Source organism: Pinus tabuliformis, chromosome 2_2, assembly GCF_031772625.1.
Source record: "Pinus tabuliformis cultivar Carrire ecotype Pingquan chromosome 2_2, CPIR1, whole genome shotgun sequence".
Classification (NCBI taxonomy): domain Eukaryota; kingdom Viridiplantae; phylum Streptophyta; class Pinopsida; order Pinales; family Pinaceae; genus Pinus; species Pinus tabuliformis.
This window is the reverse complement of record NC_142300.1, coordinates 858,583,856-858,604,026: the sequence shown is the minus strand read 5'-3', so window position 1 is coordinate 858,604,026 and position 20,171 is coordinate 858,583,856. Positions and strand designations below refer to the sequence as shown.

Below are 20,171 nucleotides of genomic sequence, written 5' to 3'. Positions count from 1 at the left end.
ATACATGACCCATACATTGAGAGAAGCTATATAGAAAAAATAATTCCACAACTTCGCAAATATGCAATGCAGTGATTAGCTCTAGTATAGAGAAAATCCCATTCAATGCATATGACAAATTAAAACAAGAATATAATTAAGTGTGTGTACTTGCATGTAAGAGAACATATCCAACTATCAACATATTTGCAAATAAAGAAGCTCCAAGATAAGAATGTCCAATCCAAACATCCAAATTCATCCATGCTCCAGTTCATCCTCTAAGAAAGAAATGCGAAATTCTCAAAAGAGAGAATGATCCAATCCAAGTGATGATACAAAATGAATTCATGTCTCTCCTATTTATAGAGTCATTAGGAGTTCAAATTACCTAATTTGAGCATACATAAGCCCATCAACTTAAATAATGTGCAAATAACTATCTATTGGTGACAAGCCCACCAAACTAGCTAATAAACAAAATAATAGCCTCCCAAGAGGTCGAATAATCAATAATGCATGTCATTGGTCTCTCTAAGAGACTTGATGAAGTCCATAAGTGCCAAATGGATGAATTGGACTTCAAAAGTAATGGACAATGTTGATTTGGGGTAGCATCAGATGTGCTCTAGCCATGAAAACTGGGTTAGAAAGTTCCAAAAGTCATGGATCAAGCCAAATCTAATCTTAGCCGTTGATTAGAGATGTAATCTTGGTCGTTGAAGGACCAACAAGAATAATATAAGAGGAGGCTTCAGGGTCAGTTGGAGTACACACCAGAGTGATCAGTCATTCGATTTGCTAGAGACGGGTTGCTAAGCAAAGTCGAATCAGTGATCAGCAGCAAGGGGCAGTGAGTACTGGATAGAGAGGCAGAGATAGTGCCGAGAGATCAGCACAGAGGCAGAGGGCGAGATGCAACAGCCAGAGCAAGTCACGCAGAGCCCAGCAGAGACAACGCAGAGGCCAGAGGGCATGCATCATCCACGCATAAGGCAGCAGGAGTGACGCAGAGGGTCCCAGAGGCTGCGCAGTGCCTCAGAGGGCTGACTCAAAGGATTTTGAGGTTGACGCAGTACTTCAGAGTTGCTGGAGAGCGTTTCGTCGAACAGGTTTTCTGAATCCCTATTTTCGAATAGAGAAGTATTATTGCCGGTTGTTTTTCTGTGTCGGGTGAGCTAGTTTGGCACCCAGTTGTACTCAAGGAAATACTGCATAATAATAAACCCTTAGAATAGCTGCATCGGTTTTCCCACATTAGGTTTTTCCGGGGATGATTGTCCAAAAATAACAGTGTACTTGTGTGTTTGTTTTCTTTCAGTTGTTTATCTGTAGATGTTGAGACTGTATTGTGTTTATTTCGTTATTTATATGTTTTATATAACTTGTTCAGAACTAACAAGTAGAAGAAATAAACCAGAAGAATATAGATTAAATTTCTAACGATAGACTTAGAAATTTCAACAGACAAGGGGTTGGCCCCTTGTTCTCCACATAATAAACATGTGGTGCTCCCAATGGGTGTGAGGGCATGCAAGTGACTTCATGGGTCTCCAAGTAAGTCGAAGATGCATGTAGACCATCTGTAAGGGCTCAGATGATGGTGTAAGTGATGCCACATCAACATGCAAGTCATGCATCATTTGCCAAGCAAGGTACAACTGTGGGGTTAACTAGGTAGAGGTGAACCAGGTGCATCTTCCTCATCCAATAGGTGAATCTCGAGCAATCTATGAACATCTCTGGGGTCCATGGAGTGTTGTCTACTGTTGTGGAGGCCCATGGCTCTCAACACAAACCCTACATCTATCAATGTAACCCTGTGAAGGGTTAGGACCCCATATAGGGAGACCAAACCCAAGATGGAGACCATCTGCAATCCTGCATAAGATCCAATGCGTCCCCTAGCCTTCCATTACAACAAGTCATTAAGGAAATCAAATAAAAGAGCTTGTTGTCGCACAAAATGTTTAGGCACCGCGATAACAGCTCAGATCGGGGGATGTCACCCTGATCCCCAATCTCTCCATTTAAGCTATCTCCCTACAATAGACTAAGGGGGGTAGACCCTACGAAAATGGAATGAAGAACTAGTTGGAAACCAGCCAGTTCGGGAGTCACAGTGAAGTGACCAAGTACTTGATTTAGATTTAGCAAGATTTATAGAATTTGATTAGATTTTAAGCAATTGATGTCAGTGCCTTATGAAGTCAACTATCTTGCTAGGAAATTTAGGACCAAGTAATTGATTTGCAACTGCTGCTTGGATGAATGACTATCTTATATGAAGTGCAGATCCTAAAGCTAATATGAGATGCAAGAATCTTGGTTAATTTTAGTTAAATACCTATCTAAGTTTTAACCCTTCGATTCTTTCTATATTGGGTTTGATTTCGTAGTAATTGGCAGAAAGAAGATAAAGTAAAGCACACTAAGGTGTAATTAATGATACCTCTCCTGAAAATCTAACATACCTGGTGCCTCCGGCACTGCAGAGAGTTGTGGCTCTGACAATTGCAAGGTCACCGTTTTAAATACTATTAAAAACAAACTTCTCAAGCAAAGATGGATGGATACCTATCTCTCTATCGACCAAGCTTATGCTTGGAAGTAAATTTTAGTTATGCAGAACTAATTTAATATGCAAATGCACAAGATGATGAGATGAAGTTAGATTCAAGGATGAAAAGTGCTTATGCTACGATCTAATTCAGAGTTATATATCAAAGCCCTTAATTGTCAAAATGAATGTTCGCTTCACTAGACAAAGATTGAAAGGTAAACTTCTTAGCAATATCATAATTAGATCACAAGCTTACTTCAAATCTTCTAGATTCTTTCAAATGCAATTATAGCTCAAAGAGAACAAGAGCGTCTTCAAAAATTAATATCTACTGCTCGAAAAATACTCAGTTTATGAAACAAAAGATATGCATTTTATCACAATTCCATGACAAAATACTTAATTTTCAGAAATTAGTTTTTAGGAAAGCAATAAGAAAAACTTTATGACAACAACAATATGACAAAGAAAATAGTAAGCTATCAATGATATCTTTATGCCAAAAATTTACCGAAATTTTTCCAAACTTGCCCACATGAATTATCAAAAATTTTCAACCTGTTATGATGTGATTTCCAGAATTATATCAGATCTGATATACTTATTACAGCTAGCAATTAAAACATGAAATAAGCCTAATGATGAATGCCTAACTCAAGAAATTAATTCCTTAATGTATTAGACAACTTCGGAACTGATTTTAGTGATCGGACGGGAGCCATGGCTAGGGTTTCGGAAGGAAAAATCTGCGCCTCCGCCTCACTGCAAACCAGAGATGGGTTCCTCAGGCCAAAGGGGCGCTCTCCTTTCCATCATCCAGATCAGCTAGAAGATAAACAGGCATACATTGGATACTACAAATCTGTCGATCACAAGTGCAAAACTGAGGGAGACGCCATCTGGCAAGATGGGGCTTTGCGCAACCAAGACTGGGCAATGTGGCCTGCTGAGTCCCGGTCTCCTTTTGGATTGGCGAAGGTTTATACCACCAAGCGGAAGACGAGGATCGTTGTTGCGGCGGCGGAAGAAGAGGATCGATTCTACCGCGACAGAAGATGAAGATCGTTGAAAATAGCTGGTACCCTAGGGGAGGCTGTCAGGCAAGATAGGGTTGCGCATGATGGGTTGAGGGTCGTCAGGCTCACAACACCCCCATCATCATTCGAACTAACGGGGATTAAAGCCATCAAGGGGAAGACAACATTCATGGCAGGGGCTTCCCAGGCCAAAACTGACATGCATCTGGAGGACTGGGCTTCCTGGAAAAATGTAGGTACTCTAGGCATTAAGATTGGGCCTCTGGAAAATAACCCTGGTAAGCCCAAATAGGAGATAACAGGGCATAGACAGATCCTCAAGCTTTGCAGTGCTCCTGGGCAGACAGAGAAGGCAAATCCAACAGATCGAGGCCTAGACAAGGTCGATCCACCAGTTACGGAGGAAGATCTGATGCAAATCTTTATCAGATCGATAGGAGGCAGACATCATGGATCCTGGCCAAGAACAGCACTATCCGCCAAGGACTCCGGACAGGAACTGATACAAATCTTTATCAGAACCCTGTCAGGAAGAACGATATGCAAGCGAATCTGGAAGGAGAGGCTGATAGAAGATATAAAGTATGAAATACAAGCACATACAAGCATATCAACAAACATGCAAAGCTTGATATATGCAGGACAAATCTTACAAGATCAATATACAGTGTAGGACTATGGAATTGTGCCAAACTCAACCATCATCCTAAACACGAGGCTAAGAGGTGGAAGCTTTGGATCTAGCTCAAAGGGCATAGGTTCTTTCAAGGATGCCGTCAAAGGGAAGGGGGAAGCCATCAACAAGCCAGCACCACCACAAGATCTACCTGGACCCTATATTGTGGAGCAAAAAGCACAGACTCCAGTACTGACAATCGCTCTACCAGAGGTAAATATAGTTTATACTGAATTTTATACAAAGGCTGTCATATGTAGATTCAATGGCCTTTGGCCCAAAACAGATGCATTACAACAATGGACCTTCTCCACATGGACAACAAATTCCATCTATGCTCCAAAGGTTTTTTTATTGTCAAATTCGACACGGTTAAAGAAAAGGAAGATGTCCTCCATGAGGGACCATGGTTCTGGGGCAATGCAGGACTCTTCATGACTCCCTGGTTCCTAGGTTTTGACGCCACCATTATGGAGGTTTCCAAAATGCTAGTATGGGTCAGGATACACAACCTCCCGCTACACTTCTGGCTACTCAAAGTCTTCGAAGGAATGGGGAATGCAATAGGGAAATACCTCAAGTTAGACGTGGAAAGAGTTTCAAGAGGCATACATACTTTTGCCAGAATTTGTGTTGAGGTAGATCTTAGTCAAGGCTTACCGGACAGCATAATTCTGATCCATAATAACACACAGTGGAAACAACCACTAGATTATGAGAACACGGCCTTCAGGTGTCGTGGCTGTCAACAAATAGGCCACCTTCTTAGTAACTACCCACAAGCCTAAAAAGAAACCAGAAGAAACAAGAAACAACCGCAAAAACCAAGAGGCTGGCAACGCACAGTGAATCCATATGACGCAGCAGGGGATGAGGAGGAAACTATCCCTCCACCAGATCCTGATGATGGCCCTATTGAGGAGGAAGCTACGAAAACCATCCCCAAAGCGAACAATCAGACACACAAGGCACCAGAAACTGAGGAATTTGTAGCACAGGAACTAATGGACTCTTTGCCGGAGAAGATACCAGACACAACGAACACCAGTGGAGCCAAAAGGCATCATTCTCCAGATCACTCCGATACAGACAAGGACAATCCTCGCCATGTGGAGGACACTTCTCTCGTACTTTTTTCGTCCTCACCGACTCAAGGGGAGTGGCGAAAGGTTGAGAAGAAAAAAGGGAGAAAAGCATAACTTTCTCCCCAATTGTACATTATATTTCTAGTTACTTTCTTTCTGGTTATTCTTTTGACAACAACCTTTTGAACTACTTTTTGCATATGCGCCTCAACATCTACAAAATGTAATTTTGTTATTATTAATAAAATTATGATTTTTCCTTATGGGAAAAAAACTTCGGAACTGATTTTAGGCTAACCCACATAAAATTTTGCCACTGTTATATTTCAAACTTCAGAAACAAAATTATTCAGAGATAACAGTCACCCAAAATGTAGATCTAGGTGAAATTTTTGTTACACATCAAACATTTATGACTTATCAATGTAGTTAGCAATTCTTTTAGTTAATTTCAAACCACTTAGATGTGCTTTTCACCACTATTAGAAATGTATATCACTATTGTAGCAAACAGTGAGGAAAAAGATGGTTTAGAGATCAAACACTTAGGCCCTAGGCCTTGAAGATCACTTGCTCAAGTTGACAAAAAAATTTCAATACCTGATGCACAAATTTTCACCAAATTTTCTGCAAAAACCCACTAATGATTGGCATCAGAAAATCAAATATTCAAATTAAAAATGGAGCAAGGGGAATCTAGGGCCAATGAGAGCTAGCACTAGGCCCAATAGAACTAACGTTGGGCTAGGAAAAGGCAGATTTGGGCTTAGGAACCCCAAAACTTGAAACCCTTGTTCTAAAAAAAAAAAATTGCTTCAGATCTTCAAATTTATTGCAAAATCTTTAATGGCTGGCCTTGCAAAAATATTTGGGACAAGATATTGCCCTCCAACGCCTAGATCTGTTTCAAAACCCTTAGATCTGCTTGAAAAGTCTCAGATCTGAAGATTTACTTGGTTGATTTCCCAGATCTATTCCTGCAAACAATCTTTGAGCCTAGATCTTGCCCTCCAGGATCTAGATCTAGCTCAGATCTGGAGATTTTCTTGGCTGATTTCTCATATCTATTCTTGCACAAGTGAAAAGAGAAAAACCCAATACCCAATATGTACAAAAATAAAGAAAATCCCAAAAACCCATGTTAAAATTCAAAATTATATTACAAAATTCCATATCTACACAAATAAATAATAGATCTATACAAATAATTTACAAATCTATCAGATCTGAGGAGTATGAGTCCAACTCCGCTCCCATATCTGATAATCTAAGGCTCTTAATAGCTAGATCTATCAAAATTTCCACAAAATATTTAAAAGATTTTGAAATATTAGAGGTATTAGCCCAGAAACACCTTGCAGAAAATTATTATCGTAGATAAATCCTAGGCTTATGAAGTAGGCTCTTCAGAAAATACGTGTTGAGAGTTGGCCGGTCCAACCGAAGACTATCCCCAAATGCTCAATGAGAACCTGAGAGATCTTCTACAAACACTAGATCAACCATCAAATCAAGTAGAGAAATAGAACAACAATAAAATTCTGAAGAAATAAAGATACCTACTACTTCAATCAAAATTTAAAATGTTACCCTAGATCCAACATTTTGACTGACTTCTATTTAAAGATAAATTGACTGACAAATGACTTCTATTTAAAGATAAATCCTCCAATGGCTAGTTCGAGTGATCCTTCTCAAAGCAATGTTGATCATTGATGAGGATCAAAATTTCTTTTAATCAAATCCGTTGAAATTTTAAATTCTTGAGGAAATTCGAATTTTTCAATTAAATGCATTTTAATTAATTCAAAAATTAAATTTTTGAATTAATTTCCTCAAAATTTTGACTTTGACTTAACCTAGGGACCAAAAGCTTAAAATTTACCAAAATAATTAATTTACCTTAGTCCTGCGACCTTTTAAAATTTGAATTTTAAGGACCGACGAATTTTGCCTTTGGATAATTTAAATTTACCTAGGACCTAGAATTAATTAAATTTTTGGCTTAGGATTTAAATTTTTTTTTTTGGACAAAAAATTTAATTAATTAACCTATGAGGGGATAAGTTACTTTTTCCAACCCTCAGGACACTTTATATCATAATTTTCATATTTTTACATCATAAGGAGGAAAACCCATTTGAAAAAGACCCTTACAGACTACCCATTTCTGCGACACAAATATAATCCAGTAGACCAAGCAATTTGTAATAAAATAACCTAAACAAATAGTTAGGATTATTCCCAAATCACTTTTACATAAACTCGATCTATAACACTAGGACTCGCCTAAGATCCAGTGACGGGATAAAGCTGAAGGAAAACTCTGCCAACTATTCGAGAATGGATCGGTGAGAAAAAAACCTCTTAGAATGTAGATCATCACCAGAAAAGTAGGTTTACCTAGGTAATTACATACACGACACAAATTTGCTGAGATTATTTACATTATACGTATGCATAATGGATTTACATTATAACATGATGATTAGGCTGATGATGATAGCTGAACGGCATGGACACGTCGATGAGGCGCTATTTCTTTTGCGAAAAAAGGGGTGTACTGCTATGGGTCGTTGACACGTAGTGGTCAACATCTGGCTCTACTCGGGTACACGTTTTGCCTCTTCTGTCTCTGCGCTTATCTCCCATCTCTCTGTTCCGTACTCGCTGCCTCCTGACTTGTCTCCAGACCACTGGTTCAATTTCTTAGCAAATATTGCTCCAGAAATTGAACTGAGTAGTCTCCCTCAGTGTGTTCTCCAAGTGACCCTCAAGCCTCCTCTTATACTTTTTTCGTTGACAAATCAATGGTCGAGATTAAGTCCCTAATCAACGACTAAGAATAGATCTGGCTTGATCCATGTCCTTGGGACCATTCTAACACAGTTTCATATTAATACACATTAATATTTTATTTTCCCTAAGTTTAGACTTAGGGATTCCAATAAAAATATTAATTATTTTAATATCTCCTGAACTGTTTAGAATCTGCCAAAACCCTTTATGCGTATTGGAGATTTCATGTGCGCCAACTTCTCCACCAAATATCGTGGCTAGAACACATTCGATGCTACCCCAAATCAACACTCCCTCTTAGCAAGGACTATGCTCCAGTAATACTCCTCACTGAGTATCACCTTGATCATTCGACATCGGTCCCTATGCTGATGTTAAGCCTCCTTACCCAACGTCCTCTACACTACTGCATCCTGTACTGCTGCCCATGACTCTACTACTGCCACTACTGCATCTGTATGACAGCTCCCTCTGCATCCATGTTGCTACTGGTCCTTTCTCCCAACATTGCATCCGCACTGCAACTCCCTCTACATCTGTGCTGCTGCTGGTCCTTTCTCCCAACACTACATCTGCACTGCAACTCCCTCTTCATTCGTGCTGCTAACACACTACTTCTGAAAGGGGTTCTTTACCATCCCCATCTTTTTCCTGAAGTAGTCAAATTTTGACTTTCCAAGGGCCTTGGTGAGGATATATGCCACTTGTTCTCCTGTAGGAGTGTAGCTCCACTGTACAGCTCCTCGTTGGACACAGTCTCTGACAAAGTGACACCGAATATCAATATGCTTCAACCTATCATGGAATAGTGGATTCTCAGAGAGTTTGATGCAACTCTGATTATCCACATGATCCTGGTCGCCTTCATATTTCTTTTGAATAGGTTTACCAGCAGTTTTCTAAGTCATATGGCCTCACACGAAGTTGTGCTTGCTGCCATATATTCAGCCACAGACGAGCTCAGAGCCATGGACGTCTATTTCCTACTGCACCAGGAGGTCATTCCTGATCCAATGTTGAAACAGTACCCAGAGGTACTTTTCCGATCCACTAAACTTCCTGCCCAATCTGCATCAGTAAATCCACTCAACCTGATATCCTTCCCCTTGGTGTATAAGAGCCCATAATCAATTGTTCCCTGTAAATACCTGAGAATGCGTTTGGTTGCTGGCCAGTGTGCCCTCTTTGGTTGCACCATGAATTGACTGAGGGTGTTGACAGCGTAGCAAATATCTGGCCTGCTATTGACTAGATACATCAAGGACCCTATGAGCTATCAGTATAGGGTGGGATCGACATCCTTGTGTTCTGATGCATCAATCTTCTTCCAGTTGGTGATCATTGGTGTAGCCATAGCTCTACATTCTCCCATTTCGAACCTTTTCAGGATTTCTGTAGCATACCTCCCTTGTCCAAAGAAGATTTCTCTTTTCTACTGCCAAACTTCCAACCCTAGAAAGTAGTGCATTCATCCTAGATCATATCGAACTCTATGGCTAGATTCTTCTTGCAATCCTTAATGAGTCTGGATGATCCTATCAAGAAGAGATCATCCGCATATAATACTAAGATAAGTGGCTCGTTCTCTACGACCAGATAGTAGGGATTCAGATCCGCGTCACTCTTAACAAACCCCATCTTCTACAAGTAGCCATCTATTCGACCATACCACACTTGGTGCCTGCTTCAGCCCATACAAGGCTTTCTTCAGTCTGCATACATGAGACTTCTACTCATGAGTTTCAAAGCCCTTTGGTTGTTCAATGTAGACCTCATCTTCTATTACCCCATTGAGAAATGTCGTCTTGACATCCATCTGATGGATCTCCAATCCCATCTGGGCTGCAAGAGATATCATAGTCCTAATAGATGTATCCCTAGCTACTGGGGCAAAGGTTTCCTCATAGTCAATCCCTTCCTTTTGAGCATACCCCTTAGCCACAAACCTGGCCTTGTATTTTTCAACACTGCCGTCCGTAGCATATTTGATCTTGTAGATCCATCTTGAACCTACAACAAATCTGTCTTGAGGCCTTGACACTATCTCCTAGACATTGCTCACCATTATGGAGTTATACTCCTCCACCATCGCATCTAGCCAGACCTAATGCTGAGCTACGTCGTTGAAACTTGCAAGCTCCCCATCCTGAGCTACTAACGCCTGATACCTGTCTGGCTGTTTTCACTCCCTCGTACTATTCCTTGGCTCTCTGATGAAGTTCTCTGCATCACGTAGAATCTGACGATGTTCCTTGCTGGTTCTTCCTCTACCAGCAGGTGCTTTTGTTATCTCCTCCTCCTGATCTTGAGAATTTTCCTAACCTAAGAAAGAATTCTTCACTTCCGTTGGTTGAAGAGGCATGACCAATGGATCTTCTTTCAACTGCTCCTCGGAAGGCATTTCACAAGATCTTCTGAAAGCTCTGTCCTCCATGAACTTTACATCTCATTGTACTACTACCTTCCTGCTCCGTGGAAGATAGATTTTGTATGCCTTAGCATTCTCGCTATATCCCACTAGATACCCCTTTTCTGTAGTCTGATCTAGCTTCTTCCTCTTTTCTTCGGGTATGCGACAATATGCTAAACTCCCAAATATCCTGAAATGACTGACTTCAGGTGTCTTCCCAATGAAGACTTTCTCTGGAGTAATCTTGCCCAATGCCCGATGAGGAGTCCTGTTTTGAACGTAGACAGCTGTGTTGCATGCTTCCGCCCATAGGAATTTTGGCATATCCCGATCATACAACATGGCCCTAGCTACTTCTACAATAGTCCTATTTTTCCTTTCTGCCACCCCATTCTGCTCCGGATTGTAGGGAGTTGTCCACTCTCTTCTGATACCCTCCTTAGCGCAATAATCAGTGAAGTCCTTATCGACATACTCTCCACCATTATCTAAGTGCAAGACTTTTATTTTCTTACTGGTCAAATTCTCCACTAGACCCTTGAATTCCTTGAATCGACAGAAAACCTCATCCTTGGTTTATGGAAAATAAATCCAAGTTTTCCTCGAGCGGTCATCAATGAAGGTAAGGAAATACTCGGCACCGCCGAGAGCTTTGATGGACATAGGTCTGGAGATATCTGAGTGTATTAGTCCTAGTATACTCTTGGCCCTGTGTTTGCTCCTAGGAAATGTCGCCTTGGCATACTTTCCTAGAGCGCATCCCCTGCATACATCATCTCGTTCCGTACTTAGATCTGGAACTCTTGTTATAGTGCTCATGAGAATTTTCAGAGCTCCATGGTGCAAGTAACCCATCCTTTTGTGCCATAGTTCGTTCAGTTCTTGTCCCCATGACTGCCTATTAGTGCCATTGGAGATTCTAGTTGTAATCTATACAACCGATTTCTTTTGATCCTTATCTGCACTTTCTTTTTCCAGCTCGGGTGTTTGACGTATAACTTTTCCTTGATGAAGTAGACGTCATAGCCCTTGCCTTGTAGTTGTGACACGGAAAGTAAGTTTATCCCCAATCCTAGTACATGCAGCACATTTGAGGCACGAAACCGCTCTCTTGATTTTGTCTGAAAAACTATGGTACCCTTTCCAACTCGAGTACACTTTGCCTTGTTCCCCCTGGTGATCTGAAAGTTCATCTTCTCTTCTCGATATTCTGAGAAACACTCCTTGATTCCCGTCATATGCCATGAGGCTCCACTGTCTATATACCATACTTTTGATGATGCAGCACTAGTCATGCATGCCACTTCTTCCAAACTGGATGCCAACATAGAGAAATCGAAATCTCTCTCTCTTGTGCAATCTTCTGAAAATCTGCGTGAGTTCCCTGAGGTGGATGCATTTGCATCGTGGTCTCGACCCATAACTGATTTTTCCTTTCTGTCTCTAATTACTTCCTCTGGTACCATGTGAAAATTTTATCACTGCAACAACTGATTTACTTTTCCTACTTATTTCATCATAAGTTATTCATGAAATTACTTCAACAAACATTAAAATAAATACTGCTACAGATATCACGTCGTAATACAGAAACAAACATATGCACACATTGACACAGTTGTTTTGGACTAATGTCCCCGGAAAACCCAATGTGGGAAAACTGGTGCAGCAAGGGAGGATTTTATTATTCAGCAATTTTCTAGTACAACAAGGTGCCAAACTGGCTTACCCACAGATAGACAAATTTCCAGCACTTCTTCTGAACCCAGCGTAGGGCCTACTGACCTCTACGTCTGCCTGAAACCCTCTGCGTCAGCATGAAACCCTTTGCGTCAGCATGAAACCCTCTGCGTCAGCCTGAAACCCTTTGCGTCAGCTTGAAACCCTCTACGTCAGCCTATTGAGGCTCTGCGCAACCTCTCTGGTCTTCTGCGTCACTCCTGCAGCCTTTGCGTGACTTCCTCTGGCCCTGCGTCTGCCTCTTTTTTCTCTGCGCTAATCTCCCGTCTCTCTGTTTTGTACTTGCTACCTCCTGACTACTCTCCAGACCATTGGTTCAATTTCTCAACAAAACCCGCTCTAGAAATGGAACTGACTGGTCTCCCTCAGTGTATTCTCCAAGTGACCCTCAAGCCTCCTCTTATACTTTTCTCGTTGACAAATCAACGGCCGAGATTAAGTCCCTAATCAACGGCTAAGATTAAATCTGGCTTGGTCCATGTCTTTTGGACCATTCTAACACAGTTTCATATTAATACACATTAATATTTTATTTTCCCTAAGTTTAGACTTAGGGATTCCAATAAAAATATTAATTATTTTAATATCTCCTGAACTGTTTAGAATCTGCCAAAACCCTTTCTGGGTATTGGAGATCTCATGCGCCCCGAGGATAAAATATCCCCGGAAACGGTGCCAAAAAATGTTGGTGTTGCCGACTAAAATGAATGTTAGAAAGATGAAAAATGAATGTTGTAAAGCCAAGGTTCAATAAATTGGTCCCCGACAACGGCACCAAAAAATTTTGTCGTTGCTGGCTCAAATAAAAAGATGAGAAATGAAAAGAATGATGAGGAAATGTTCGTCGAAACGTCGAGAATAAAATATCCCTGGCAACGGCGCCAAAAAATGTTGTCGTTGCCAGTAAAAATGATAAAGATGATATGAGGAGAATGAAGATAAAATGTCGTTGAAGCACCGAGAATAAAATATCCACAGCAACGACGCCAAAAAATGTTGTCGCACAAAATGTCTAGTTACTACAACAATGGCTCAGATCGGGGGCTGTCACCCTAATCCCCAATCTCTTCGTTTAAGTTGTCTCCCTATAGCAAGCTAAGAGGGGTAGACCCTACGGAAATGGAATGAAGGAGAACTAGTTGGAAACTAACCAGTTCAGGAGACACAGTGAAGCGACCAAGTATTTGATTTAGATTTAGCAAGATTTATAGGATTTGATTAGATTTTAAGCAATTGATGCTAATGCCTTATGGAGTCAACTATCTTTCTAGGAAATTTAGGACCAAGTAATTGATTTGCAACTGTTGTTTGGATAAATGACTATCTTATATGAAGTGCAGATCCTAAAGCTAATACAAGATGCAAGAATCTTGGTTAATTTTAGTTAAATGCCTATCTAAGTTATAACTTATAACCCTTCGATCCTTTCTATATTGAGCTTGATTTCGTAGTAATTGGCAAAAAGAAGATAAGGTGAAGCACACTAAGGTGTGATTAACGATACCTCTCCTGAAATCTAACATACCTGGTGCCTCTGGTGCTGCAAAGCGCTGTGGCTCTGACGACTGCAAAGTCACCGTTTTAAGTACTATTAAAAGTAGGCTTCTCAAGCAAACATGGATGGATACCTATCCCTCTATCGACCACGTTTATGCTTGGAAGTAAATTTTAGTTATGTAGAACTAACTTAATATGCAAACGCACGAGATGATGAGATGAAGTTAGATTCAATGATGAAAAGTGCTTATGCTACGATTTGATTCAGAGTTATATATCAAAGCTCTTAATTGTCAAAATGAATGTTCACTTCACTAGACAAAAATTGAAAGATAAACTTCTTAGCAATATCATAATTAGACCACGAGCTTACTTCAAATCTTCTAGATTCTTTCAAATGCAATTATAGCTCAAAGATAACAAAAGCATCTTCACAAATTAATATCAAATGCTCGAACAATACTTTGTTTATGAAACAAAGATATGCATTTTATCACAATTCCATGACCAAGTACTTAATTTTCAGAAATTAGTTTTTAGGACAACAGTAAGAAAAACTTTATGACAACAACAATATGACAATGAAAACAGTAAGCTATCAATGATATCTTTATGTCAAAAATTTACCGAAATTTTTCCAAACTTGCCCACATGAATTATCAAAAATTTTCAACCTGTTATGATGTGATTTCCATAATTATATCAGATCTAATATACTTATTACAGCCAACAATTAAAACATGAAATAAGCCTAATGATGAATGCCCAACTCAAGAAATTAATTCCTTAATGTATTAGACAACTTAGGAACTGATTTTAGGCTAACCCACATGAAATTTTGCCATTGTTATATTTCAGACTTCAGAAACAGAATTATTCAGAGATAACAGTCACCCAAAATGTAGATCTAGGCCAAAGTTTTGTTACACATCAAATATAAATGACTTATTAATGTATTTAACAATTCTTTTAGTTAATTTCAAACCACTTAGATGTGTTTTTCACCACTATTAGAAAGGTATATGACTTCTGTAGCAAACAGTGAGAAAAAAAATGGTTTAGTGATCAAACCCTTAGGCCTTAGGATTTGAAGATCACTTGCCCAAGTTGCCAAAAAACTTTCAATACTTGAAGCACAAATTTTTACCAAATTTTCTACAAAAAACCCACCAATAATTAGCTTCAGAAAATCAAATATTCAAATCGGAAATGGAGCAAGGGGAATCTAGGGCCAATGAGAGCTAGCATTAGGCCCAATAGAACTAGCGTTGAGCTAGGAGAAGACAGATCTGGGCTTAAGAGCCCCAAAAGTTGAAACCCTTGTTCTAAAAACAATTATTTTGCTTCAGATCTTCAAATTTATTGCAAAATCTTTAAAGTTTGGCCTTGCAAAAATATTTGGGAGAAGATACTAGGGCCTATATCTGTCTCAAAACCCTCATATCTGCTTGAAAAATCTCAAATATGAAGATATACTTGGCTAATTTCCCAGATCCATTCCTGCAAACAATCTTTGAGCCCAAATCTTGCCCTTCGGGGTCTAGATCTAGCTCAGATCTAAAGATTTTCTTGGTTAATTTCTTAGATCTATTCCTACACAAGTAGAAAGAGAAAAATCCAATACCCAATATGTACAAAAATAGAGAAAATCCGAAAAACCCAAGTGTTAAAATTCAAAATTATGTTACAAAAAATCAGATCTACACAAGTAAATAGCATATCTATACAAATAATTTACAAATCTATCAGATCTGAGGAGTATGAGTCCAACTCCGCTCCCAGATCTGATAATCTAAGGCTCTTAATAGCCATATCTATCAAAATTTCCACAAAATATTTAAAAGATTTTGAAATTTTAGAGAAGTACTAACCCAAAAACACCCTACAGAAAAAAAAATTATTGTTAGATAAATCCTGAGGCTTATATGTAGGCTCTTCAGAAAATATGTGTTAAGAGTTGGCTAGTCCAACCGAAGACTATCCCCAAACACTCAAAGAGAACCTAAGATATCTTCTGCAAACACTAGATCAACCATCAGATCAAGTAGAGAAATAGAACAACAATAAAACTTTGAAAAAATAAAGATACCTGCTACTTCAATCAAAATTAAAAATGTTACCCTAAATCCAACAAACTGAATAAGATACATGTATTCAGATTATTCTAAGAGAGTTATTGATTGATAGTTTTCACATAATATTAAGCAGAAATTAAAACAGTGTTACCATAAATTCATGAAGAGGAACACTACAGCACGTTGAAACCCCAAAGGTTTTTGCATTAATTCAAAAAAGTGTACAAGAGAGTTTGAGAGCTTAGTACATGACTCAAAGGTCGGATCAATTGACTGACAAATGACTTTTTAAAGATAAATCCTCCAACCACTAGTTTGAGTGATCCTTGTCAAAGCAATCTCGACCATTAATGAAGATCAAACTTTCTTTTAATCTCATCCGTCAAAATTTTAAATTCTTGAGGAGATTTGAATTTTTCAATTAAATGCATTTTAATTAATTCAAAAATTAAATCTTTGAATTAATTTCCTCAAAATTTTGACTTTGACTTAACCCCAAGGACCAAAGGCTTAAAATTTAGCAAAATAATTAATTTACATTAGTCCCAAGACCTTTTAAAATTTGAATTTTAAGGACCGACAAATTTTGCCTTTGGATAATTTAAATTTACCTAGGACCTAGAATTAATTAAATTTTTGGCTTAGGATTAAAAAAAAGATTGGGCCAGAAAATTTAATTAATTAACCTATGAGGGGATAAATTATTTTTTCCAACTCTCGGGGCATTTTACATCATAATTTTCATATTTTTACATCATAAGGGGGAAAACCCATTTGAAAAAGACCCTCACAAACTACCCATTTCTACGACACAAATATAATCCAGCTGACCAAGCAATTTGTAATAAAATAACCTAACCAAATAGTTATGATTATTCCCAAATCACTTTTACATAGACTCGATCTATAACACTAGGACTCGCTTAAGATCCCAGTGACAAAATCCATTCCGGCTTTGGGGTAAGGTTAAAGTTAAACTCTGTTGACCATTCGAGAATGGATCAATCAGACAAAAAACCTTCCGGAATGTAGATCATCATCATAAAAGTAGATTTACCTAGGCAATTACATACACGACACAAATCTGCTGAGATTATTTACATTATACGCATGCAGAATGGGTTTACATTATAACATGATGATCAGGCTGATGATAATAGTTAAACGACACGGACACGTCGATCAGGCGCTATTCCTCTAGCGAAAATAGGGGATGTCCTGCTATGGGTCGTTGACACGTAGTGGTCAACAGAGCTTACGAACAATGGAAAACAAGTGGGGACTTCATAATGTCATGCTCTTCCATAATGGGCTTTGGCATGTGCTAATGTCTCCAAGCTCCAAATGGGGTTAAACAAGTATCCCAGTTTCTACTTCTAGTTGGGATAATATGTCCAAGGTACATCCTTTAAAAGGTGGTGGGATGTGATAAAGAGATGAATAGAGTAAAGAATGAAAAGGGGCAGCGATGGGCCACATGCTAGGGTACAAGGGTAGCTAGTAAAAGGGAATCTCACATTTGTGTACATAATGTATAGGAGGGAGCAATCATGGTACATGAGGTGCCCTGGCCTTGATTTTTCCACCTTTCTTTATATGCCTTTTGCCTTTTATGATTTTTCTTTAATTAACTACTCGGGGCTCAAAAGGTAAAAGCATGATGTATGATATATGGCAGTGGATACCCCCTTTAAGGGGGGGCGGTTCATTGCCCACCAGGGGTTGGGACAATCATAGGATCCTAAATGATAAAGGAGGCTCATCAAGGGCCTATAAGAACTAGGGCGATGGCCATGATAATGGGGTAGACCTCATGTATTGGATTTTTCCCATGTGCCAAATGTGTTTGTCATGACCATCTTTTGCATTTTGTGGTATGTTTCCCTTTTGAATGTGGCCAATTATGCTTTTACTTTTCTTTTCAGCTGCATCAACCTTCGAGAAATCGTTCCAGGCCCAACCCAAGGTGTGGGCAAGGGAGGAGTAAAGCTAACCCTACGTGGACCCAGTGGAGGACTATGGACCCAGGTGGGAGAAATGATGAATGGGGTTATAATGAGTGGAAAGGAAGCAATATATGTGAATCAGGGAGCGGGACCACACAATCAAAATCAGGGTTTCCCATGAAGTACCATCCCTAAAGCCAAATGGTCAATAAAAGAGATCCCACAGGGCTAAAATCCAAGGTTAACATCCAAAAAAGGGGTCTAGGGGACAAGAGCACATACTTAGACCATTCTTTCTACCGAATCCCCCCATTAATTCATGCCCAAAAGTGTCCATGATAAGCAAACTACAATACTCAATTACCAAATGACAAGGCATACCTTTAGGTTTGGGAGGCCCACCTTCAAACATACGATCATGGTAGATGGGTGAGGGACCACATGGCTGCTTCAGGTGGCGGAGAAATGACCCAATGAGCTAGTTGGTGGCTGCAAGGCACTGTTGGCTACCGGCTGAGGACCATCTTGGAGAAAGAAATTTCTCCTAGGGATATCATCCACAAAATGGTGGGTAACAAAACCCATGCCTCAAGAATAACAATAATAAATTTATTTTTCTCTTTCCATTAAATACATATAATGATGATTACATATGTCATTATGAAGACTGAACCTAGTTACATATTTCAACACTAAGAAGGGTCGAATTAACAAGCATTTGTGGTTTACCATATTGCTGGTCTGAGAAATGAGTTTACTTGCTGGAAGAGCAGAAATATCTCTCCATTTCATTGGCTGAGTAGATGTTGAAGAAGAAACTGTTTTCTGCCCAGCTAATCAAGTGCATATTTTTGGACGGCTAATGGTGAGGTTAGGCCAAGTACCCACCTGTAGCTAACATGTATTACTGTGTAATACATGCTGAAGCTGAATGGGGACTATAATCTTATTGGGCAGTGTCTAAAACCAGGTTCCATTGTTTAATGAAGTCTGTACCTGTTTATTAGTGAAATGAAATGACTCTGACTCTCTAGATGGACCACTGTGTGCACCTGAAACAATATATCAGTGACAAGCTTGGTTACTTATGACTGATTTTTAATATATCAGCGATGTTATTCTTGTTGCATTAATTATAAATATGGTGGTGTTATCATAAAATACTCTCTTGAGTGTTAATTTGGGCATTGTCTACTCATTCCAACCAAACCCCAAAAAGATTACACCTACAGCAGTATTTCAGAACACTGTTTCGTGAAAGACTTCACTAGTAATTAAACAAATTTCTGAAAGTACAGTGGGCATTTCTTCATCAAATTGTTGACCCAAGCCCTCACTTGAAAACTATACAAACTCTGAAAAATGCAGTGGCCATTTTGGGATTTTCCCAAGGAGGAATATTACATAAGTCTTGCTTGGGAAGCCTCCCTTGTGGGAAAAATATCCACAACTAAACAGCAGGAGAGAGGCCATTGAGGTGGAAATCATGGCTGCTCTCTTTGTTGCCATAAGACTTAGATTACCTAGTGAGGCTTTGTACTAGGCCTACTAGATTTTGTGGTATCTCAATCACAAGGGAGAGGTTTTGAGATCTTCACAGATGATAGATAGCATGAAAAAGAGATATGGAGCATAATTGGATGATAGGGATTCTTCTTCCTTGGAGACAAAGGTGCAAAATGCCCTCCGGTAATGATCCTGTTAACCTTTTCCTTGTGAGTTTACATTGTTCAGGCTAGCATAGCTGCACAAATCAAGCTAGAATAAGCATGTCAAGGAAAGATGTAGACTCTCTCTCATTTAGTGGTAAGATGGATATGTTCGTTGTTCTTTCCTACAATGGGAGAGGGAGTGTATATTGTGATCACCTATCCGACGTACAAGTGTTCTGATATAACCATAATGTTCCCTAGTGTAATATAAGATGCATGATTTTCAGAGGGAACAAAATAATTCTGTCAAAATCTGAGATATATTTAAGATGAAACATACCGGTTGGGCCATGAAACAAACCCAAAAGTCTTTAGTTTCATAAAATTTATCAAATGTGCAGCCATATCTCCAATCATTCCAGGTACCTTTAACAACAGACCCATCAATCCTCCTGCAGCACCCCTGAAAACCTAGTTCAACCATTTAACAAAAATAAGTTCATATTTATACCTATCTGTCTGAATGGTGAATGCATCAAGAAAAGAAAATGGCACACTCTCGGTATCTCATTGATTCTCTAGGATATCACACTCAGCTCACACACTAATGGAACCTGATCACCTTACTATGTTTATTGAAGGTCATGCCATTAAACATCACCTGGAATTTAAACTATAAAGACGTAAACAGAAAAACGTTCCCATACACCAC

General features: G+C 39.2%; 1 protein-coding gene across 1 annotated transcript in view; it reads right to left on the bottom strand.

Annotated features, from left to right (window-relative positions):
* Positions 1 to 20,171, bottom strand: part of LOC149195688 (uncharacterized) — a 135,479-nt gene that overhangs the window by 101,368 nt on the left and 13,940 nt on the right. Inside the window, exon 3 of the mRNA XM_089408707.1 lies at positions 19,800 to 19,930. Coding sequence (XP_089264833.1) covers positions 19,800 to 19,930 — 131 coding nt within the window. The remainder of the gene's footprint in view (positions 1 to 19,799; positions 19,931 to 20,171) is intronic.